This window comes from Sitophilus oryzae, unplaced genomic scaffold, assembly GCF_002938485.1.
Source record: "Sitophilus oryzae breed Bouriz unplaced genomic scaffold, Soryzae_2.0 scaffold_130_pilon_pilon, whole genome shotgun sequence".
Lineage (NCBI taxonomy): Eukaryota > Metazoa > Arthropoda > Insecta > Coleoptera > Curculionidae > Sitophilus > Sitophilus oryzae.
In genome coordinates this window covers 904,933-930,135 of record NW_022145960.1, presented here as the reverse complement: position 1 = coordinate 930,135, position 25,203 = coordinate 904,933, and the positions used below count along the sequence as shown (strand labels likewise).

Here is a 25,203-nt window from a genome sequence, read left to right as displayed (position 1 = left end):
ACTAATAGTACTATACTAATTACTAATATTCGTATTCGTCCATAAGAGGTTATGTTTTATGTTCATTTGTAATTCGGTTACCACAGATATAATATAAAATACTACTAATTTTTATCTCGATTATATCCAAAAAGATAATTCGAATTAGTTAGTTTTAATTTATTATCGAATTAGTCGTATTATTTAATTCGAATTTTCCCAACACTACTCTATACCTAACATTAACCGTTTTTGAGAAAAAATATATTTAAAATTTTTGGACGAAAAAAACTACCTGTCAAAAAACTTTGTATTGCCTAAAAGTCAAATTTAGTGATTACCACAGCCACTGTGACATAAAGAGACGACATGTGGCTATCTATTTCAAAAATTGAATTGTTCAAATGACATATAATAATGGCGGTAGCTGTCATGGAATTGAGCGATTAAAAAATTATCTTAAATCATTTTTTTCAAATGGAAACCCATTTTTTTTTATTTCACTAATGAAAAGGGTTTTCAATTCGTTACTTTTTAACTATAAATGTTCCTATACCTAAAATAAATCGTTTTTAAGTTATTTAAGATTTAATTTAAAAACGTATATTTTTCTTCATTTTATCTAGCTTCCTTTGACATTAAGTGTCAAACGGCTAGACAATTTATTTTCATTCGTAAGAAAACGAATTACCTATTTGAATTTCCTATATTATAAATACTGCCTGCTTAAGAATTTAAAATTCTATTTATAAAAATATATCTCGTATTTTCGCTCTTTAGTGATATCTTAATAGTCGATATTATTAATAATATTCCGTATGATCGAAAAAAAAAACAGCGCAAAGTTGGTTCTGAAATGATGCTGCTTTTTGAACAAACCGTCACAATATGACATAGCCAAATCTATTACAGTTGAGGGTTGGAACCTTTGGTGTTACACAGCAAAATAAAATTACACTAAATCACCACAATACACCAAAACACTTTTACTTTTACACTGGACGCGCGTTTCGCTAACCATGTTAGGATCATCAGCAGATGATTATAAACTGATAAGGGAAATAAGGTTGTTATATTAGATAAAAAAGACTATTACGATAAGGTTAACAACTTAATCGATAATGGCCCCTACATAAATTTGAAAAAGAATCTCTCTGTCTAAGATGGTAGCAGACGTTAAAAAAACTCTAAAAGAATGTAACACCCTTATTGATCTTTCTTTAAAGAGGAAATTGCAAGTATCCAATCCATCATTACCAAAATTGTATGCTTTGCCAAAAATTCATAAACCGGACAAGTCTATGCGCCCAATTGTTTTGGCTGTAGGTTCTCCGACTTATAATTTGGCAAAATGGTTATCAAGGGAGTTCGAAAATTTACCTAATCATGAACCTTCTTTCTCAGTTAAAAATAATATTGAATTCATTAACAAAATTAAAGATGTAACATTGCATGAAGGTGAAATTTTGGTCTCCTTTGATGTATCTTCGTTGTTCACAAGTGTTCAAATTCCACATACTTTAGGCTACTTGAAGGAATTACTGAACGCAAATGGTCTCGACAACAAAACTGTGATTGAATATATTGAGCTTACATCGTTATGTATGAAACAAAATTGTTTTCAATTTAATAACAACTTTTTTGAACAGCGGGAATCCATTGTCTCCATTTTTGGCTAATTTATTCATGAGCAGGTTTGAAGTGGAGGCTAAGAATCAGTTTGAGTATTTTCCAAGAGTATGGTTTAGGTATGTGGATGATATTTTTGCTGTTTTTGACACACATTCAGACATCATAGATAATTTTATTTCTAAGTTAAATAATCGTTTTCCTTCCATTAAATTTACGCATGAAATTGAGAACAACGACAGATTACCATTTCTAGATGTATTAGTTATTAGAAATACTAATAATTGTCTGGAATTTGATATCTATAGGAAAAATACCACCACAAGCAGATATATTCCTAATGAATCACATCATAGTGTTGAACATAAAATGGCTAGTTTAAATTTCTTAGTTCATAGATTACTTAGTTTCCCACTTTCCAACGAAAGATATGAAATAGAAAGAGATTACATTAGGAATGTAGCTGAGTGTACTGGATATTCTCCTTCACTAGTTGATAAATTAATTAGAAAACGTAGGTATAGGTTAATGATTTCTGAAAATTCGACTTTTCAAGTGGAGAAAGATACGTCTAAATATTTTTCAATACCGTTTGATAGGGAGTTATCCCGTGGTCTAAAAGGAATTTTTAAGAATGTCAATTATATAGTGCTAATAATAAATTACAACAATTATTAGGTAATCCAAAGGATAAAACACCTCCACTGGAAAGGTCGGGTATTTATGAAATTTCTTGTAAAGATTGTAATCAGAAATATGTTGGGCAAACTAGAAGATCAATATTAACTAGATTTAAAGAACATTTATTTCAGATAAGATATGGTAGACCGGATAAATCTTGCGTTGCCGAACATATTGTTGATAAAGAACATTGTATAGATCTTAATAATTTAAAATTAATTAAACAAGTCTCAAATTACAGGCAATTAGATGCATATGAAAGCATCAGAATTAATAAATGTAAAGATAGTATGAACAGAGTCAACGGTCCAATTCCTTCAAGTTCTTTGTTCCTACTACTCTAGTAGCGGAAATTAACTGTTACGCTCAGTTGGCTCTGACTCGGTTGGCTAGATTTTGCCACGCCCACTCGGTACCTACTGGGCGAGTATATAAACGCTCAACTTGTAGATTGTACTTTAGTTTATAATCATCTGCTGATCATGCTAACATGGTTAGCGAAATGCGCGTCCAGTGTAAAAGTAAAAGTGTTTTGGTGTATTGTGGTGATTTAGTGTAATTTTATTTTGCAAATCTATTGTTTTACATCACTTGACGTTTAAAGTCATAGGCTACTGGTTAGAATCAAGAAAAATATACGCTTTAAAACTAAATCTTAAATAACTTAAAAACGATTTATTTTAGGTATAGGAACATGTATAGTCAAAAAGTAACGAATTGAAAAGCATTTTCATTAGTGAAATAAAAAAGTGGGTTTCCATTTGAAAAAAATGATTTATGATATTTTTTTAATCTCTCATTTCTATGACAGCTCCGGCCATTATTAGATGACATTCGAACATTTTAATTTTTGAAATAGATAGCCACATGTTTTCTCTTTATGGCACAGTGGCTGTAGTAATAATTAAATTTGACATTTAGGCTATACACATATTTTTGACAGGTAGTTTTTTGCGTTCAAAAATTTTAAATAGGTATTTTTTTTTGCTCAAAAACGATTAATGTTGGGTATAGAGTGTTTAACATCAATATTCGTAGCATTTTACAGAGAATTTAAGTATGTAATAAAAATGGGGGTACCCATTTAAAATAAAAAGTTGCTGTCAACTTCTGGTATTTCCGGAAGTGCCGCCATATTGAAAATATTTTTAAACAATAGATGTCGTTGTGAAACTATAATGTCCAAAAAATCTCCGAGCTAGATGTTGTAGTTTTCTAAAAACTTCTATCCACGCTCAGCCTGGAACACCCTGTATACGGTTTCTTACATTTTTTGTAAACATACTTTATGGTTTAATATAAAAAAATAATTTAATGAAAATGAAAGGGTCGTTGCCAACATCTTTTCTTTTTGTTCACTCCGCGCTAATTTCCCAGGTCTCATAGGAACTCGGGTAGTGCAGAGTACAATCGTAGCATTACTAATACATATTTCAAGCTGAAGGACAAGTTTAAAATAATCTAAAAACATCCCAGATCAGGCCACTGGCATCAATTGGACCTCGTAATCGTTCGAAGGACGCATCAAAAAGATGTCAGACTCACAAAAACTACAATAGATGACAAATGACCACATTCAATTTTTGAAATTACAAATTGGTGGTCAGTATCAACTACGAGGGTAATTCGAGCTTTTGGGCCTTAAACATCGAAAAAACTAAAGTCATGTGCACTCCCCCGGAAAATTATAACAATGTTATAATCGCCTTGTTCGATCTTTGGTGTTCTCCATATTCCTATACGGGTCTGAGTCATGGACCGTCAAGAGCGCTGATAGACACCGTATAGATGCATTTGAGATGCGGTGCTGGAGGAGAATGGTCCGTATCCCATGGACAGCTCAAAGAACGAACCAATCAATTCTCGATGAACTCGGCATCACAGATCGATTATCCACCATCTGCCGTAGACGCATCCTGCAATACTTCGGTCATATCACTCGCAGAGGTGAAGAAAACCTTGAAAAACTCATTGTACAAGGCAAAGTAGAAGGCCGAAGACCCAGAGGACGATCACCATTAAGATGGCTTGACCAAATAGCAAATATCACAGGTCATCCATTTCAATCAAATCTCCGAGGGGCGGAAGATCGCCAACGATGAAAGACCAAAATCACCAACTGCACATAGCCATAATGTCACGATTCTTCAGACATGAAGAGACGACGAAGAAGAAATTATAATCGGAGAAGAACTATTGGAATATGTAGTAGAATTCAACTACATCGGCAGTTTGATTTCGGAAAAAAACAATATCGACTCCGAAATTCAGCACAGAATTAGTAGCGCGTCAAGAGCATTCTGGAAATTAAAAGACAGTGTTTTCTACAATCGTGACTTGATACGCAAAAACGAAACTTGCAGTGTATCGAGCAATAATAATCCCCATCATGATATATAGAAGCAAAACCTGGGTGCCGATGCCGTACCGCCGGCACATGACCGCGTTAAACAAGTTGCAACAGAGACACCTTAAGGTGCGTATTCACTTGCAACAAAACACTCCGAACAAACCAAACGCGCCGCGCACTCCAAACAATCTGCAACAAAACATTTTCCGGGAGCGCTCTGAACGACCTGCAACAAAACATTTTGCGCGGAGCGTTCCGCCTGTTTGCGGTGTTCGCTGCGTTCCCACCAGTAATCAGTGTTAGTGTGTTTGTCGACAAGGATGCATCTGATATTACCATAGCCGCTGGTGCTTTTTTAATTTACAGGCATTAGCGGGTAACAAAAAAGTGAAAAAAAGGAAAGGACGAAAAATGTAGACAAGACGCCTCTTTTTGCGCCGTCAATATAATATGGCCTTACTTAGTGACCTAGATTATATGCATAAGAAGAATTTAATTAATTTAATAATTAATTATTAATTTAATAAAATAGGCCGCCTTTCAAACTCATCAATTAACTCTAAACACTTTTCTCTGTTCCATCACTCCATAGCTAGGTACAGTTTAAAAACATCCCAAACACAACGAACGTTCAAAACTGCCGTATCCACTGAACACCGGCCAACGAACAAATTCTTTTGAGCAAATCCCGTCCTTATAAAAAAACGCCTTGCGTAAACATCCTCTGATGTAAGGCAGTAAAGTAGTAAAATTTCCGAGGAACAAAAAACGAAAAAGGGTCAAGCCCTTAAAATACTCTTCTACAAAGGAGATTTTGAAAGAGGACTATCCCATAAACAAGTTACTGAAAAAATTCTTATTATTTTATACATGAAAAACAATTTTCTTTCAACAAGAAACATGTATATGCGATTAACTACTTTCCTCGTTGGACATGCCAACGATTTACAAATCGTTGGCATACTACGTTGGTCACTGGTCCCGCAAGGTATTGTCTTTCTTGTTTATTTGATATAGTTTCGATTATAAACTTACATTGGATTACCTCGCCACTTCTAATTTCTGCTAGAGTTCTAAAAATAACATCTATTTCCACATAACTCTATGCAAATTCTGTAACTGTTTTATTCATGTATTTGCTTGTTTCCGCTCTTCCAATTTAACTTTCTTTAATTAAACACAAATTCGCGTTGAACATGACGGTTAATAACTTGATATAATTTTCTGGGGTATACATTTTATCAAGGATAAAAAACATATTCGTTTTATTTTAAGTATTATTTGATTTAAAATAAAAACCGATTTAAGGCCGGGACACACCTATCATGCACGTTTCCGATCCGGCTCCGGTCCGATTTTGCCCCAGAAAAGGATAGCTGTGGGATCGGAAATGGTGAGTACACACATGTCATACATGGCTTCCGACTCCTTCACGATTTCGGGCTTCGGCTGGATACAATCGCCAGTCTTAATTCAACAATCATCGCATGAAGTCGTGTGCGCAAAATGATTAATAATTTTAGCAACAGTGATTTAGCCATCGTGGCACTTTTGTTTGAAAGAAGAAAATGAGAAAAATGAGAAAGCTTTTATAGAGAACAGCCAAAAACGCAGATTTCATGTTTTTGTAGTCGGAGTTTCGGTACTGCTCTTTGTCTGGTCATACAGCAATTAGTTCCTCCGGTTTTATTGTTGACATTTTTTATTATTTTAGTAAAAAACTAAAAATAACACAGCCAACACAAAAATAAACAAAATAGTTCAAAACGACACTCGTCCCACAGCCGGCATCGACGAATAGACTGACAATCGGAACACGAACGGATGCAGGAACGGAGTCGAGTAGGAGCGGGGATGAATCACGTATCGGAAAGGTGTAAACTACGCTGGTCAATTTAAAAGTTTCGCTTATGTCTTGACAAGGTATCAAAGCAAACCCCATATTTTTTGCTTTTAAACTAATAAAGATATAACAATAAACAATTAGCGATGTAATGGTTTTTGCGCGCGCTGGCCGACTGCCGCCGCTGCGTCGAGATTTCCTATACCCTTGTATATATGACGTCATGGTGTGGCAAATGTAGCATTTTAATTCGATTTGGGCTCCCTTATATAGGATAACAGAAACATTTTCAATGTTAATAATCAAAATGTCAACAATAAAACCGGAGGAACTAATTAAAGAAGTGAGGAAATATCCAGTGCTGTATGACCAGACCAAAGAGCAGTACCGAAACTCCGACTACAAAGACATGAAATCTGCGTTTTTGGCTGTTCTCTATAAAAGCTTTCTTATTTTCCTCATCTTCTTCTTCCAAACAAAGTGCTACCATGGCTAATCACTGTTGGTAAAATTATTAAACATTTTGCGCACACGATTTCATGCGATGATTGTTGAATCAAGACTGGCGATTGTATCCAGCCGAAGCCCGAAATCGTGAAGGAGTCGGAAGCATGATCCCACAGCGATCCGCTTCTGGGGCAAAATCGGACCGGAGCCGGATCGGAAACGTGCATGATAGGTGTGTCCCGGCCTTTAAACGTTGAATATGTTGTATATAACGATCGAAAATATACTATACATATTTTTTGAATCAAAATAAGATAACTGAATACGATTTTCACTACACAAAAATTTGACAATTACACGGTATGATATATTCTACTAATCAAAATACTTAATCCTTAAGTGCACTGTTTGTAGATTTACTTAGTATAATCGAAATGGTAGATTATTCTTTTATAATTATGATGCCGTGAAATTGCCAAGTCATTATAATTATTACAGAAATAAAGATATAATATATATATATTTTTATTACCAGCAATTTATAATAAAATTGTAGAATAGGTGCTTCTATAGAACCTAATAAAGTAAACTGACTAGGGTTTACATGAGATTTCACAACTTATTGTAGTGGAAGAATTGCATTGTCAGACATTTTTCACATTCTGTTTTTTTTTGGATGGAATTGAATTTTCCATAACTTTTTGGATGTCCTCTGTCGAAATTTTCCCGACTCGTTGGGCAGACTATATTATTCATATACAGGGTGCTACAAATTCGAGGTACGAGTGTTGGTATCTCGGTAACCGCAATAAATACGAACATAGTTAAATTGGGGCAAAGTTACGCTTTGGGATGCTCATCAAGATATCATCAAAACGTTTTAAAAATTTCAGAGTTTTTTGGAAAAACAAATTTTTTTGAAAATCAATTTTATTTTTTCCTGTCGTTAATTTTTAGAAAATCAAAAAACTAATCGCACATTCTCATAGCCACTTTATTAGAATTATCACATAGTATTTTTAGATTTTCAAATAAGCTGATAATTTGTGAGATACATAGGCCAACTTATTTTTTTTAAATACGGACCTGCATTTTTTATTTTATGTTTTGAGAGAACTCGGTCTCCTGGGTTCAATGCTGTGCCACACTTTATACTTTTTTTTTGTTTTGGGTACCCTTTGGGTACAACAACAAAACTATTTAATTATTAATTAAAATAATTTCTAGTCCGACTCTGATTTTTTAAACTATTTAATCTGATTATATTCATCGCAACAGTATTGATCCGCGCTAATTAACATTGAATAAGGAAAATCGAACACATTAGTAGATTCAAAGAAATAATATCCAGGTCAGCAATTTAAAGATATTATTTTTTACTTTTTTTATTCTGAGTTTGAAATCTCAGTGTGCGGTTTAATGATATGCATAATATTAATCGTAGTTATTGTAAATGAATCAACTTCTGCAAACTAGTTTCTAATACTCTACATTTAAGTTTGAAAGCTTATCGATATTGTAACGATGAATAGATAAATATTTAAAAAAAACAGAGGCAGACTTGAAATTAGAATTGTGTTCAAATGTCCAAAACAAAAAAAAAATTACTGTATCTCACAAATTAGCAGCTAATTTGAAAATCTAAAACCACTATCAGATAGCCCTAATAAGTGGCTATGAGAATGTGCAATTAGTTTTTAGGTAAAATATAAAATTGATTTTCAAAAAAATCCGTTTTTTCCAAATAACCCAGCAATCCTTAAAATTTTTAAAACTCTTTTGATGGCATCTTGGTGAACATTCCAAAGCGCAACTTTGCCCAAATTTAACCATGTTCGTATCTATTACGGTTATCGAGATACCAATGCTCGTAGCCCGAATTTGTAGCACCCTGTATACAATAAAATATTTTTAGGATATGCCCCTTTATTCTGATGCTCAACTAGTTTTACAGGACTATTTTCTATAAATTTCAAACGCTAAAAGTTGAATCACAGTTTAATAATAAAGAAATATTCTGAATTCACCATTATAAATTTTTAAATTAGTTAATCACAATTTATCACAAATATTTTATTACGAATCATCAAATGATTCTTCTGATCCAATTAAACTTTCTTGAATTAATTACAAAGTTACGTGGAACGATGGCAGTTCGATAACAAAATGAACGACGAGAGACATTAATAATTTTGGGCGTATTTAAAACTTACTTGAAATCTGTAGAGAGAGCTGTCATCCTTCACCACCAGATTTTTCGAATCGCTTATAGGAAAAAAATAGCCGTACTGACACAGCTGGTTGGCTATGTTCAGCGCCTCTGAAATAAAAATCGCTACGTTTGATAAATCGCTTTTTTATGCGGACCGTAAATACCTTTACCTGATTCTTCGATTTCCAGTCGCATTATCAACCATTCTATCAAATCGTAACCTGAAACAAAAAAAGATATTATTATAGAATTACATAGCTTTATTTACTTAACAAAAAAGATTTTAAGCCTAATTTTTTCCATTAAATTTGTTGATTATATTATTGTAGTGTTATTTTTGGATAACCGGATGATGGCGATTATTTTCATAATCGAATTATTAATGATTTTTAATTTGAATTATCCCATCATTACTAATGTTTAATTTTGCCGTCATAATACCAAACATCAAATTCCAACATCAACTGTATACTTTATGCATTATACAGACCGGACCACTGTAGTAGTAACATAGGCAGAACCGGACGAATTAACGTATACCCGTCCGCCGGATAAAAAGCAGGCGAAAAAATGCGATAAAATAAAAATAGGTAGATATGTGATAAGAATGTTTCAGAATTTGTATTTATTCGTGTTTTAATAGCCAAAACGAATACATAGACTTTCGCGACAGTTCTCGTGTGAAATTTATTTTTTAAGTAAAATAATGGATGTTTACGAAGTTCGTGAGAAAATTTAAATTGTAAAATGGTATTTCCAAAATAGGTCTTATCGGAATATACAAACTATTTCTCCATAAACTTTTGTAAACAGGCCAATTCCATCTTTACCAAATCAAGAGTTATTAATAATTTTGAAACACATGGGTGCGTGTCCCCACAAAAACACAAAAAGGCTGATGTGTTGATTAAGGAAGAACACGAGTTAAAGCAAGTGTTCATTTGTGCATCCGCGGATCAAAATCCCACGGTTTCAAGTAATCAAATTGCTGAGGTGGTTGCCCGGCCCACAATGCCCGTATTGTTCAAGAATATTTGAACAATACTTTTCCCAACCATTTAATTAGTGGATATGGAACTATCTTGTGGCCCGCTAGATCACCAGATCATTCTCCCAATGATTTCTTTTTGTGGGGTTATGTAAAATCCAAAGTGTATGGTCATAATAGGGCTAATAATATGGATGAGCTTCAAGTAAAAATACGAGAAGGTTTCCAAACTATTAACCCTAATATGTTAGCCAATGTCAGACGGGATTTTACGACCGCCTAGGCTTCTGTCTAGCTCAAGAAGGTGGTCTTTTTGAACACTTGATATAACTTTTTTTTATTTAGGATAATATTTTAGTTTTTTTTGGGGTTTAGAGAATTTATTTATTTTTAGTTTTGGCTTGTAAACACACTCAAATATTAAATATTTAAGTATTTTTATTTTAAATGTTACCTTAAGTGAAGGTAAACACTTAAAATGAAAATAAATGATTTTTAAATAGCACCCTCAATATTTCTATACTTTATTCGATAGAACATGATGCTCTGAATAGAATGACATATCACATGTCAACTTTTGACATTTTCGCATATGGTTTATTTTAAATTGCAACATGCGGTTCATAACGACAATGACTCGAAATACCAAGTGTGTGGTACCAAATTATTCGTAAAAAAATGCTTTTTCCAAATATGCTAATGGGCCCTCCTCGTTCCATTTGAAAAAATTGAGATATGATTCAAAATACGATTTGGTTTACCCGGCCAGGACAAAACACTAAAAACATTAGACGATCAAATATATTTTTCTAAGGCTCCTTGATTAAAAATTAGTGATTTTAAAACAGCTATGGCACTCTAGATTGAAATTTAAAATACGATTTTTTAAGCGAATATGTCAAAAATTGACATATGATATGTCATTCTATTCAGAGTGTGATTTTCTATCGAATAGAGTAAAAATATACTGAGGGTGCCATTTAACAATCAAAAGTAGTAGTCATTTCCGGTTAAACAGGAAGTGACCAAAAACAATTGTCAATCAATCCTAATTTATGTTATACCGTGCTGGCAACTGTTACTCTTGGGTCGGTATTTACATGATGTGTGGAAGTAAATCGCATAGGGATCTTATTAAGTCGGAGTGAGAGAAATGCGACGGAGTGCTGTTGCGGCGTTGCCGGTACGCCTTTCCCTATCAAGTAAAGTAAAATCACGATCGCAAACCGCTTATTTTTAAAAGACTTTTTTTCGAAAAGATAACTAGATAAAATCATTAGAAATGTTTCTGAGCATCTGAAATGGAATTATAAGGATATCTTTAAGGTGTCATTTTTTTTATAACGAGAAAACGTCAGTAATCGCGATAATTTAAAAACTCAACTTTTTAACACATAACACGCCATAACTCAAGAAACACTTTAGATATTGAAACTTTTTTTATTTTGAAGATAGGATCTTTTACAATATGTTTACATAAGAAAAATTCGATAAGGTTGTTTTTTTCCATTCAAAAATTGTAAATAACCCATCTATTTACTTTTAGAGCATAGCAATTTCCAGCAGTCGTGTAATTTTTAACTGATAAAAATTTTCACTTACTGTCTACGAAGAAAATACAGCAGAAATATTAAGAAAGTTTCTGAAAAAATTACAATCAATTATTTCTAATAGATTTCGAGATATCGATTTTTGAATTCAGAGTTCTAATAGCCCGACCACTGTCGAAAACCAACTCAATTCCACTTATTTTTACCAAAAATGCAAGTGTTTCTAGCTTGCACTTAAAAATTTACAAGCTATAGGAAAAATTACAACGAATAAATAAACAAATAAAGTATCACGAGACATAATTACATCGTGAAGCTGAACGCATGATGTACACCTTTCCCTAGAACTTTAAGTACTGACAGAGGTACTAGCTTTTTTCGGGTTCACCGATTCTGAACCGTCCTAGAACTCTGCAGCGCATGCGCAAATGAAATAATGTCTTCATATTTCCTTCTGAGCATACGCATCACAGTTCTAGGATCGGTAATAACAAGAACCCGAACAAAGCTACTGATTCATGGTACTGATTGGGTCGACCGGTCAACTGCGACATATCTGTTATATCCCCTTCCACGTCTCTTTACACCGCTTACACCCTATCTTATAAGTTGTTCAAAATGTTGTCCATTTTCCTGTAAACAATAATAAAGTCTGTTTTCAAACTCCCCCCTAACATTTCTTTTTTAATTTTTTATTTTGTTTTGACACACGATTATGAGTTTTTTTGGAAAAATACATTTAATCTAATGTTTTTCATGACGTTTCCTTGCCACTTAAAAGATTCCCCAACTGTATTTTTAATCATCTCAATTTTTAGCCGACCATACCAATAGGTATGGTAGGCTATTAAGATCGGCAAAAAAAGTTTTTTTAATTTCATTCAAAATGAGTTATTTGGGTCATAAATGACCTAAATACAAAATATTTTCATGGTGTCTGTATGTCTGTCTGTCCGTCTGTCCGTCTGCGTCTGTCTGTAACACGATAACTCAAAAACCGCTAAACCGATGTTAACCAAATTTGGCACAAAAATACTGGGGCATCCGAGAATCTGGCCATTAGTTTTTGGTGGGGGTTGGGGGTTGGTAATGGGGTATCGGGAGGAGGTTAAAAATTTTGAAAAATCGTAACTCCAAAATTACAGTAGCTAGCGAAATGCGGTTTTCAATTTAAGATTAGGAATAATATTTGCAACAAAATTTGTAATAACATCAAAATCAGTCAAAATCGCAGTTTTTGAGATAAAAAAAATTGGAAAAATTCCTTTACTTTGAAACTAAAAGAACTGCCTACCAACTTTTTATTAACATATTTTAGTATGGGCGGCTGTACGTGCCTCCCGGCGCCAATTTTTTCAAATGAAACGATGGCGTCTCATTAGCATTGGAAAAAAAAGTATTTTTTAGCAAATAATTTGGTACCACGTAGGGTATATCGAGTTAAATTTTCGGTATAAACACAGCCATTGTACTCCAGATTGAAGTTTAAAATGATAGTTTTTAAGCAGAAATGTCAAAAGTTGATATATGATATGTCATTCTATTCAGTATGTCATTTTCTATCCACAAAACATCCCCCTTTAGAACTTTTTCTTTAATGGCCATAAGCTGGAGTAAAAGACCAACCGCCCGAACAAACACTAGAGGCGCCACCAGTCATCAAATGGTGTAAAAATTGCGAAAATTTAATCATCTAATTTTGACACAAGGGGTCGCGCTTAACTTTTTCAATTTTAATTCAATATTCATTGTTTTCAAACTATATTATTAGACTTTGTTGTATTTTGTGAAAAAAAAATTATAAATGTTTTCTTAGTATAAAGTTGCATTATAGTAATTTAAATTATGTTACATACATATTTAAGATTAAAATATTATAACACATTTGTCAGTTGCCGTTTAAAATGTCATCTTGATCCTTTCTTGATAAAAAGTTAGTTATTGTCAAAAGTAGTTAAAATCATGTTAAAATATTAAAATTTACAAAGTTATGATGAGATATTTTATATTATTTCAACAACAAGCACATAATAGTACAGCGTAATGTTGATATGCAGGTCCAAAACAAAAAGTGCCGTTATATTTTTCAGTTTTTGTTGTCAGCCGCGGAAGTTTCAGTGATTTTAATGTTGTCGGATATTTTTATTTGTGAAATAGAAATATTGCGTTTGGATTGCAAAACTAAGAGTGGAAGTTTTATTGCAATGTAAGTAAGCGTTTGTCCATTTTATATTTTACTTCTTTCATACCTACAACAAATATACATATATTGAAATTTGATAATTCGTTTTATTTAAAAAATGTTAGAAAACAAGCTTGTAATCCTGTAATTGACATAATTGTTATATAATATGTTCCATTTAAATGTAATATATTACTTTTCAATTAAAAAAAAGTAAATTTGAAAAATATATTAAAAATAAATACAGGCACTAATTGAAATATTTTGAGTGCGAACAAACACGAGAGGCGCTTTATTATTTACTTTCATTTCTTAACATGACAGACGAAGTTCTAAAGGGGGATGTTTTGTGTTTCTATCAAAGGAAGTAAAAAAACACCGGGAGTAGCATTTACAAAGCAAAAGTTGTAGTCATTTCCGGAGAAACAGGAAGTGGTCCAAAAAAAATTGAATATGTCAATCAATTCTGATTTCATATCCTAACATACCCAATCTCGTTTTTATATCTGAAGAAATAAAAAGGTTATAAGGGTGAGCCTATTTTTTTATAAAAAAATATTTTTTTTTATTAAACACCTGTGAGATAATTCAAAGTAATCTTTACAGACCGATATCATTCATTTGATGGCAATATATTAAATTATTTTTGTGTTATAAAATTACATGAGAAAGTAAACTTAAATTAAAAATGCCGACGTAAAACAGCCTATTTTATACGCTTAATCAAGCCTCTTAAGACAGAAAATGGATACAAAAAAATCAAGAACATAATGAATAACAAAAGTGGTTTCGGCACGTGTAAGCAACTCCTTAAATATCAAAAATATCGGACTTATTTTTGGAGTAATGCGGCTTCGCTTTCATTTATTTTCCCCCTTTTGGTTGAAGACTTGACAGCAATTGATTAGTTTTCATCCAAGCGTTATTAATTTTTGGAGGAATAATATTAAGAGCCCTATTTTATTAAATGTTGTTTATCTGTATAAAAATGTTCTTTCGCAGGTTAATCGATGTTAATTCTATTTACAACATTTTCTCGACTATTTTACAATAGTGGAGAAAATCCCATCAAAAACATAGAATGTAAAAAAATGCCAAGTCTCGCAACACAATTCTTCCACTATAAAAAGTTGTGAGATCTCAAGTAAAATCAAGTCAGTTTATTTTATTTAGTCTTTCTTTAAGCAGCTATTCAACAAATTTGTTATAAATTTTTAGTATCAATATTAGTTATCTTTATTTCTATAATAATTATAATGACTTGGCAATTACACGATATGATATTCTATTCTAATTAAAACACTTTATTTTTGACACTGTTTAGCATTTTTAAAATAAACACACACTTATTAAGTGAAATGGTAGATTATTCTTTTATAATTATGGTGCTGAGCAATTGCCAACCCGGTGAGCAATATTTTGTCACATTCAAGGAATAGCTACGTATCTGCGTTTTATTCATGTGACTAATTGCACACACAATTATGTTTCGAAACTGTTACTTTTATGTACTCAGTGTACGTGGGAAGTGAAGGACGGTGACACAACGCATTTTAGGCAAAAATTCGGAATTCTGTCAATGCATGTATGAACTAATTCAGATTAAAAACAAATTAAAAAAAATAAAAACAAATAAGACACTTATCACTCTTTTTAATACTACTTATTTTTTTTAATTTACCAAGAAAATTATTCTGCCACACGTCGTTGTCGCAAAGGATGCTCATCATGGCACATTATTTTTTACTAAATGGCTAGTACTAGAACTGCTCATATATAAAAATTCTTGTTTCTCAATAAAAACTGGAAATAAAAAATTAAAACCATTTAAAATATCAAAAGGACAACATCTGGATAGAGTACGAAACAATACAATCAGGGACAAAATGGGTAGACAGAAAACTCTAGTAGAGGAAATAGAGAGTGTCCAACTGAAGTGGTACGGACAGGTGAGAAGGAGGAACAAGACGTGAAGAAGATACTAAACTGGCTTCCATAAAAGAGAAGGAAACGGGGAAGACCAAGGACAAACTGGATGGGGGGGTGTCAAGAAGGCAATATGAGCTCAAGGAATCTGCGTGACGTAGATTGCAATGAACGAAACCAATGGCAACTAGGCAGTCGAAGGACGTTTTCAAAGCGATGCTTATATTATATACAGGGTGGCGACCTCATTCGCCTCGGTTGATTATACGAAAACGGAAAGATGTAGAAACAAAATATTTTATGGGTATATGTTGGGAGACAATGTGCACAATTTAAACTTATTTTGAAATATACAGGATGTTTCAGAACTAAAATCCATACCAAAGTTATATTTTTTCTTATGGAACATACAATATTTTATTTCATTTTTGGATTCTTGAGCCCAAAAAAAGGCATTTATTATAAGGGTTAAATATGTTTAAAATCTTTAGTTTTTGAGATATTTAAAGATATTTAACTTTTAATTTTTTAAAAAATCGATTTTTATTCAAAATCTAAGCTAGATAGGTATAGAAAACCCTAATATAGTTTGAAAGGGCATTTGAATCTGCTTCGATGTATTATAAAAAATACAGGGTGTTGCATTTGAAATAATGAAGTTTTAATATGAAATATATCCTTAAAATAGATCAGCAATTTTTAATACCCCTGTATAAAGTTAAGGAAGCAATAACATTTTTCTGTAAAGTTTATTTCTCTACCTTTAAACTCAGCACAAGAATTAATTCTGAAAAGTAATGTACAGGGTGTTAATAATCTATTCTATTGTAGCATGTAAATTTAAATATCTTTTAATATCTCAAAAACTAAAGATTTTAAATATATTTAACCCTAACAATAAATGCCTTTTTTTGGACCCAAGAATCCAAAAATGAAATAAAATACCGGATGTTCCATAAAAAAAAATATAACTTTGGTATGGATCTTAGTTCTGAAACACCCTGTATATTTCAAAATAATTTTAAATTGTGCACATTGCCTCCCCACATATACACATAAAATATTTTGTTTCTACATCTTTCCGTTTTCGTATAATCAACCGAGGCGGATGAGGTGCGCCACCCTGTATACTACTACTGCTGCTACGTAGCAGCTGCTCGAAAGTTTTGGAATATTATAAATAAAGATAATATTAATGCCATTTACTTCCTCAAACCACAATAAAAATAATGAAAAATAAATATTTCAATATACTTACAATCTACAATGTTAACAAAAAATATGGACATTTCAGTTTTCTGCTAAAATAAAACTTCTCAAAGATATTTAAACTGAAAGTATCCGATAACACCCTGGAGATTAGAGTATATAAAACTCTACTACTTTACTATCTTTGACGTTATACGTACTAAATTCGAAGGAAGAAATATTTCGAAAAGATCGTCGGGATATTCTCTGATTTAATTCTGCTTACTTTTCATTTGAGATTATTAGTTCAAAAGAGGAGACTACGCCAACGAAACTTCGTCGCAAAAGTTTCTTAATGTTAAATTTGAGATTCCTCGAGAGCGAAAGCAGATTACAAGAGACTACGATGTTTGCCTAGGATTACTGATTAGCAACAATTTTCTTATAACAAACTTTTGAATTATATCTTGCATAAATTAATATTTGTATAACTGAAAAGCTAATGGAGTAAATGACCTGATATTTGTTGTTTAAATATTAGCGAAAGTTTAAATGTGATCGCTGGACAAAATTTATGCTATTCAGAACTGGACTTTAAATAAAGTTTTTTTTTCAAATGTATTGAATTTTGCAATATGCTCTATTTAGTTTGACAAAAATCAGAAATTACAGTTTTCGTAAATTCATCTACTTACTGTCGTTCTTATAAAATCTGTGGACATAATTTAAAATGTTATCATTTTTTTTCCGAGAGCAACTATAACGGTGCAAGCGCTACTAAAAGTTGATGAATGAATTCTGGTAAGAGCGTTAACCTTGCACAAACGTGGAGCGCAAAAGAGTTTCATTTATACCCAGCACAGCCATTTGAAAATTAATTATCTCAATATGGACAATTTAACTACAGACATGTAGTACAATTAAATAGTATCAATATAATAAATTTGAACTGTTTTGAATGTAGATAAAATATATTTTTTTATATTTTTTCCCATAGCAACTGTTAAAATTGCCTTATATCCGAGCTTATATCTATCAAACATAGTAGATAAAATAGTACTTTAACCTGGGTAAGATTAAATGATACTTTAACAGCGAGGATAGGTTAAAAATTTTATTTCTTCTCGCACGTCTTTTAATTGCTTTCATTTTTTGAAAATGTTTGTATTCCTTTTCATAAGTTATTCGGGATTTACATGGAAGTAGTTTGGATATATGGCGTTTGTCGCCTCTGCCTGGAATATCTGTTGGTAATTGCCTATTAATTTCCCTTGGCACAATTGGATTTGTACTACCGACATAACCAGTTAAAGCCAAATCCAACAAAAACGCAGGTATGTGCCTTCCATCTTAAGAATAAGCAGGCCGGCAGAAAACTACAGATCGAATGGAAGGGAGTACCATTGGAGCACTGCCCTAACCTGAAATACCTGGGCGTAACACTGGATAGGGCATTAACATTCAAGCGACACTGCCTCAATACAAAACTTAAAGTGAGCGGAAGAAATAATATAATCCGCAAGCTGACAAGTTCTAACTGGGGAGCCCAACCTAAGGTTCTAAAAACGTCAGCACTCGCTCTATGTCACTCTACCGGCGAGTATGCATGCCCGGTTTGGTATAGATCAGCGCACGCAAAACAAGTTGATGTCGCCCTCAATGAGACAAGCAGAATCATCACCGGATGCTTAAAGCCAACACCCCTGGACAAGATCCACCATCTAGCTGGCATCGCCCCTCCTGCCATCCGTAGAGAGGCAGCTGCACTCAAAGAACGATCCAAAGCAGCAGCAACTGAACGCCACCTACTCTACGGCATCCAACCCGCTCATCAGCGATTGAAATCAAGGCAAAAGTTCCTGCGATCGACAGAAGACTACGAGGAACCTATAACCAATGTGGACCTTTGGGAGAAGACCTCAAATCAACATTGGATGGAGCCGAAGGAACAATTGGCACCAGAAAGCGACGAAAACTGGGTAACTTGGAGAGCTCTTAACAGACTGCGTACGGGCACAGCGAGATCGAGAGACACTCTTGCCAAGTGGGGCTACCATGTGAACTTCAACCTCTGCCAATGTGGAGTACTACAAACCACCCAACATATGTATAATTGCCAACTGTGCCCCGCCAAGTGCACTATAGAGGACTTATTGCAGCAAAGTCGAACGCAATTGACGTCGCCCGCTTCTGGGCAAAATATGTTTAGTTTCCCGTCTCAAATGGTGTTTATACATGCTATGTTGTTTTATATCTATGTTTTAATGTACTGTGGTTTCATGTATAACTTTTGTGTTTGCAATTTTACTTTTGTTTTTTCACAGCTTAAAGCCGGTTTTAGCGACTAAGTCGGGATAATTCTTATCAACGACCTAATCGCGGTTCAACACAGTGCGAACGATATAACAGGTAGAAAGAATTGTGGACTTCTGCATGGTAGAGATGATTCTTTCCGGGTTGTGAAGTTGGAGTTTTTTAAGGCTTTGAACAAGGTTTACGTCTACTAGGCCGTTACAGGTAACATTACAGTATTATTGGTAATATAAAAGTCTTGCTCAAATCGTATATCGCTTTTAGTTCTTGTGCCAGTGCTTCATATTTTGTGATTTTCTCTTTTCTTGCATTTTTATGTTTTTCGTCTAATTGGTATTGTGATATACAGCAGGTAAGCATGTTTCTGTTTTTTATAGAAGACTACTATATCAGGTTTATTATGCTGCATAGTACGATCTGTGATGATGTCAGTATCCCAGTATCCTTACGTTTTCGTTTTCTACTATTTTTTCAGGTAAGTATCGGTAGTACGGTGTAATTTCATTTAAAAGATTTTCTTTTTTGCAGATTTCTTGGTGTAGAATACCAGCCACCCGGTTGTGCCTGTCCAGATAATGCCGCGGTGCAAGATAGGTACATTCAGAGCAGATGTGTTGAATTGTTTCCGGAAAGGCATTGCATAGTCGGCATCCGTCATTAGGTAAGTCAGCACGGCTATTATTTTTGGCATTTTAGTTGGTATTTGCTGGTCTTGTATAGCTATAATAAATCCTTCGGTCTCAGCTCTGAGCTCTCCATTTCTGAAACAACGTAATAACAGATTTCGGTCAACGTCTGGGTTATATAAGTTGGATGGATATCTTCCGTGCAAGGCTTTCCCTTTCCACTCTTCGATTAGTTCCTCAGCACCCCCAGTACCTGCAGGTAATCTTTGACCTGCTAAGTTTAAAGGTGTGAAATTCCTGTCAGCGGTCTTAATAGCTGAAAGGAGAGGGTCATTTGATTGGTCAAAGTAATGCTGCAGACTTCTGATATGCTTTTCATGCATAGCAATGAGACTAATAATTCCCCTTCCACCTTTGTCCCTTGGCATGTAGAGTCTAATGGTTGAAGCATGAGGGTGGTGCATTCGGTGCCTTGTCATTGATGTTCTGACTTTCCTATCGAGAGACTCCAGGTCGGTTTGTGACCATTTTAGAACTCCGAATGTATTAAAAATTACAGGTGCTGCCCACACATTGATCGCAGCTATTTTATTCTTCGCATGAAGCTCTGTTCCCAAGACTTTACAAACCCTCTTCATAAATACATCCTCCGCAGTCTTCTTTATTACTCCATCATCAATTTTTAGAGCTTGATGGATACCAAGATATTTGTAGGTTTCACCCAGATGTAACGGTGAGAATGTTATTTCGTTAGTTAAAATAATCTCGTTAGATTCTTGGATTTTCCCTTTTTTACAGTGCAAGAATGCACATTTTTCCATACCAAATTCCATACGAACAGCTTGGCTAAAGGATGTTACAAGTTCCATTTGCCCTTTAAGTTGTTCTGGGTTGCTCGTGTAACATTTTAAATCATCCATGTAAAGCAAATGGGAAATCTTTACTTGGGGATTGTTCTTCACAACATAGCCATATTTGCTAGACTTAAGCATAAAACTTAGTGGGTTTATGGCCATGCAAAACATTAGTGGGCTCAAGCTATCTCCCTGGAATATCCCTCTTCGGACTTTTAATGGTTTGGTTTGATAGCTGTCCCTTGAGGAAGTAACGAGAAGAGATGTTTGCCATTGCTGCATTAAATATTGAAGAGTTCTGACTATTGAGGTATCTATCTTGTAGATCTCCAGAATTTTAAGTAGCCATGAATGTGGTACAGAGTCGAACGCTTTCTTGTAATCGATTCAAGCGATAGATATGTTTCCTTTGGTTTTTATATGGCACGCTTTCCGATTACATTATCAATTATAAGCCACTCTGTACTTCCTCTAGACCCTTTTCGGCTGCCGTTTTGTTCTCTTGCCAGTATATGGTGATTTGTTAGGTGTTTGGATATTGATTTTTCGAATACAGACGTGAAAATGTTATATATGACTGGTAGGCAAGTTATTGGCCTGAAGTTTTTAGGATCATCAATAAATTTATTTTTAGGTATCATATGCGTGATGCCCATGGTGAAAAAAGCAGGTATTGTTTCAGCGGGATTTTTTATTGCTTGGGTCAATTGTATTGCCAAGACTGCATGGACATGTGTGAGGTGCTTCCACCAGTATGCCTGGATTTTATCAATTCCGGGTGCTTTCCAGTTTCCTAGTGAGCTAACGGCCTGTTTAATATCGTTCTCTGTTATCTGGATTTCCCTCATTTTCGGTAAATCTTGCGTGCGGTGTATTTCTTCTTTAATCCAGTAAGCATCTTGATGTTCTTGCTCATTTCCCCAGATGTTATTCCAGAAGTTATATATTTCATCAGCTTTAATAAGCGCCCTATCAGGTTCTTCTTTTTGGGTGCTCAGTGCTCTAAGAAACAACTTCTGGTTGGTAATAAATTGTTTATTTTGTTTGCGCCGTTTTTCACTCTCATTGTATCGTCGCAAACGACACCCTAATGCAGCTATTTTTTGTTTCAGGTTGTCCATAAATTCCCTTAGGATACGAACGGAACCAGCTTCCAAGTTATTTTGTCGGATGATATCATTTACTATTCGTTTGGTTCTGTTCGACGGGTTATCATTTGTTAGGTATGTATGTAGTACTCAAATAGTTACCCAATATCTTTTATTTTATTTTCAGTCTCCTCTTCCAAGGTGGTATTTGAGGTTTATAATTTGATGGTGCGCCATCTCTCCTATCATCAATCCGGTAACACGACAGACAGCAGCAGCGTCGCAATGGAATTAAATCATGTCTGAAGAGATAAACTTTGCGGTAAGTATTGGCTTAATGCTCTATTCATGATGGCGACAGTTGACTTTGTTTGATTATTATGTTTAATTTTGGAAAGCCTTGGACGACTTAAGAAGTCAACACCACTATATTTCATACGGTACTCTTCAAATATCCGTCCAATTTCTTCGGTTACTATATTTTCTTCAGGGTGTGGTATGACCGAGTGCCGTGATTGTCTGCGAATTGAAGACGCGTGTTCACGGGATTGAGGTGTGTTGTGGGTGGTCTCATTTCATTTAGGTTGTCATTCTGTTCCTGTTCCGGGTCTTGTGTTTCTGCTAGTACTGCTTGCTTTAGATGATCCAGTTCTGCGTTTGATATGACTTTTCTACGTAATACTGAGCGTAATTGGTCTGCAAGTTGTTGCGATTCTCTAGGGAATTCTAACCCTCCATTATCGGTGCTTTGTCCGTTTCCGTCGCGTGACCTTGTGGTACGATTTCGCGTTGGGGCGCCACTTGCTTCGCCTACCTCCGCTAAGGTCGGTTCAGTCTGGCGAACAGGCGCCGATCCTCCACCTGTCGCATCCGAGGCTTGTTTTCTAGTTTGTAGAACCGATTATTTTATCTTCCCTTGAAGGGTGGTTAGCCCGCCAAAGGAGTAGTTGTGACCGTCTAGGGTCAAGTTTTGTGTTATGTGTCTGTATGGGGATAGGTGTATGGGAAGATAGTCTGTATTAGTGGAGCCCGCTCCCGTCGGGGTATGGCACAGGCTGTACGGCTTGCCCTGGGTACCGTAGCGGACACAGTAAAGAACCCTATCCCGGTTACTTTCCTCTGTCTGGCCTGACTATACAATTTTACTTATTATTATTATTATTATTATATGTAATTATTGTTGTTATTGTTGTTGTATGTGATATTATATGTATATGAAATGTAATCTTGATGATGCTTCTGACACGAATAGATAAATAAAATTACTTATTTCGTTTTGAGCCAATTCTGGATCCAATTCAATCAGCAATCGATAAGAAAGATAATTAAAAAATATTGACTCAAAACTGACAACTAAAGAGACAACTTTATTTATTTGTCAAATTACATAGAAACCAACCTAAGAAACCAACATAACCCAGCGCAATATATTTTCTAGTCGTAATAAATTCGGTGAAATAATAATTTCTGAATATTTTTAAAACGTAACTCGCTATGGAAAAAATAGTGTTTATACGACGATAAAATTACATTATCATCTCTCGAAATTAATTCCTCGCGATTTCATCGCTCGTGGATTAATCTTTTTAGATCGACGATAAAAATACCATTTTATCGTCTTGTATAAAATTAACTATTAAACATACTATTTTGGAATTATTTTTTTATAATTTTATTTTTTATAATGAGTTATAGTAATGAGTTCCACGGGTCCTTTTAATTTAATAAAAATTAAAATCGCTAATATATGTTATTAAGGTATAAAAAATCAGCTCCCAAATCTGCCTTTTTGAAAAGCCCGTTATTTAAAGGGAGTCGCAGGGATTTTTATACCAGTCCTGTAATATCAAGAAAAGTTTTTTTTTTTTAGTTTTAAGGAGACAGATATTCTAAATTTTGAATTTCTAAGTTTATTACAAGCTTTTTTCATATATTATTGACAGTAGAAAAAAAATCAAATGGCTGTCTTGCGTGTAAATGACACTCTTTTGCGCTCCACGCGAGGTGGAAACTGCATCAATTTTCGGTAACGCTTGCACTACTCTAGTTGAACGGAAAAATTTATAATGTTAAAATTAGCCCTACAAATGTATTAAGAAAAACAATGTGTGGATAAATGTACGAAAAAAAAATTAATCTGGATTTTTGTCAAGCTAAACATAGCATTTTGCCGTGCGACGGCGCGGCGGTCTCTTCAACATAAAAAGGCTCAGAGCAAAAACACGTAAAACAATCATCACAGAACTTCAATACGCTGATGACTGCGCCCTTGTTGCAGAAACGTTACAGCAACTACAAGAAACGTTGAACACGTATACCTGGGCACACGAAGCTTTGGGCCTTACGTTGAACATCGACAAAACTAAAATCATGCACTCCTCCGGAACTACTGGAATTCTTAGCGGAATTCAATTATCTCGGCAGTTTGATTTCGCAAAAGGCCAATATCGACCCTGAAATTGAGCACAGGACTAGTAGCGCTTCAAGAGCATTCTGGAAATTAAGACAGGGTTTTCTACAATCATGACTTGAGCATAAAAACCAAACTTGCAGTGTACCGAGCAATAATAATCCCCACCATGTTATATGGGAGCGAAACCTGGGTGCCGTACCGTCGACACATGAACGCATTAAACAAGTTGCAACAGAGACACCTTCGACAACTCTTAAGAATCAAATGGTTCCATTATGTCTCAAACTACAAGGGAACTGTTTCCATTTTATGCGAATGCCAACATCCTATTGTTATTGTTTGTTATGTTGCCAAGTCTACCGAAGATTTGTCAAAGCCTTTGTTTATTTTTAATTTTGTATACGTATACTTTGGGGAAATCTTAAGAAAATAATAATATAATTAGCTTACGCCACATTTGAAAATTTCGTATTTATAATTTTATTTAGTACTTAATAAGATTCAAGTCAATGATTACAAGAATATTTGTAAATTTCGTCATTTTTACATCAACCGTTATGATTAATTTTTAATCTGGCAACGCCGCTCTGTTGTTATAGTACCGTATGGTCGAATAAAAATGGCGTCAGCGAAGGCTATTTTATGAAGATCGCTGTCATTTTATATGTAAATTTAGATGGGAAATGTCATCCCGATCGTCATTTCCAAAACCAATGGACGCCGTTTTTTCGATCATACAATGACCCTATAATAGTAGGGGAATTGGACCAATTGGACGTGGTCAACAGTGTCAATAAACAGCTGATTGGCAAGATCGGCTTTTATTTTCCATATTTCTTAACTATACAACTATTAGTGTATAATTGTTTCATTTTATATAAAGGACCAAAATTAGCATTTAAAATGGGTCTACACTGGGAAATGTGTAAGAATT

At 34.2% G+C, this 25,203-nt stretch overlaps 1 protein-coding gene and 1 long non-coding RNA gene across 2 annotated transcripts in view; one reads left to right on the top strand and one right to left on the bottom strand.

Annotated features, from left to right (window-relative positions):
- LOC115874974 overlaps nt 1-5,993 on the top strand; it is a 239,486-nt gene extending 233,493 nt beyond the window's left edge. The window contains exon 3 of the long non-coding RNA XR_004048949.1: nt 5,948-5,993. This is a non-coding gene — a long non-coding RNA (uncharacterized LOC115874974). The remainder of the gene's footprint in view (nt 1-5,947) is intronic.
- Nucleotides 1-25,203, bottom strand: part of LOC115874968 — a gene marked incomplete in the record, with an annotated part of 636,162 nt that overhangs the window by 202,639 nt on the left and 408,320 nt on the right. Inside the window, 2 exon segments of the mRNA XM_030890274.1 lie at nt 9,143-9,249; nt 9,312-9,362. Coding sequence (XP_030746134.1) covers nt 9,143-9,249; nt 9,312-9,362 — 158 coding nt within the window.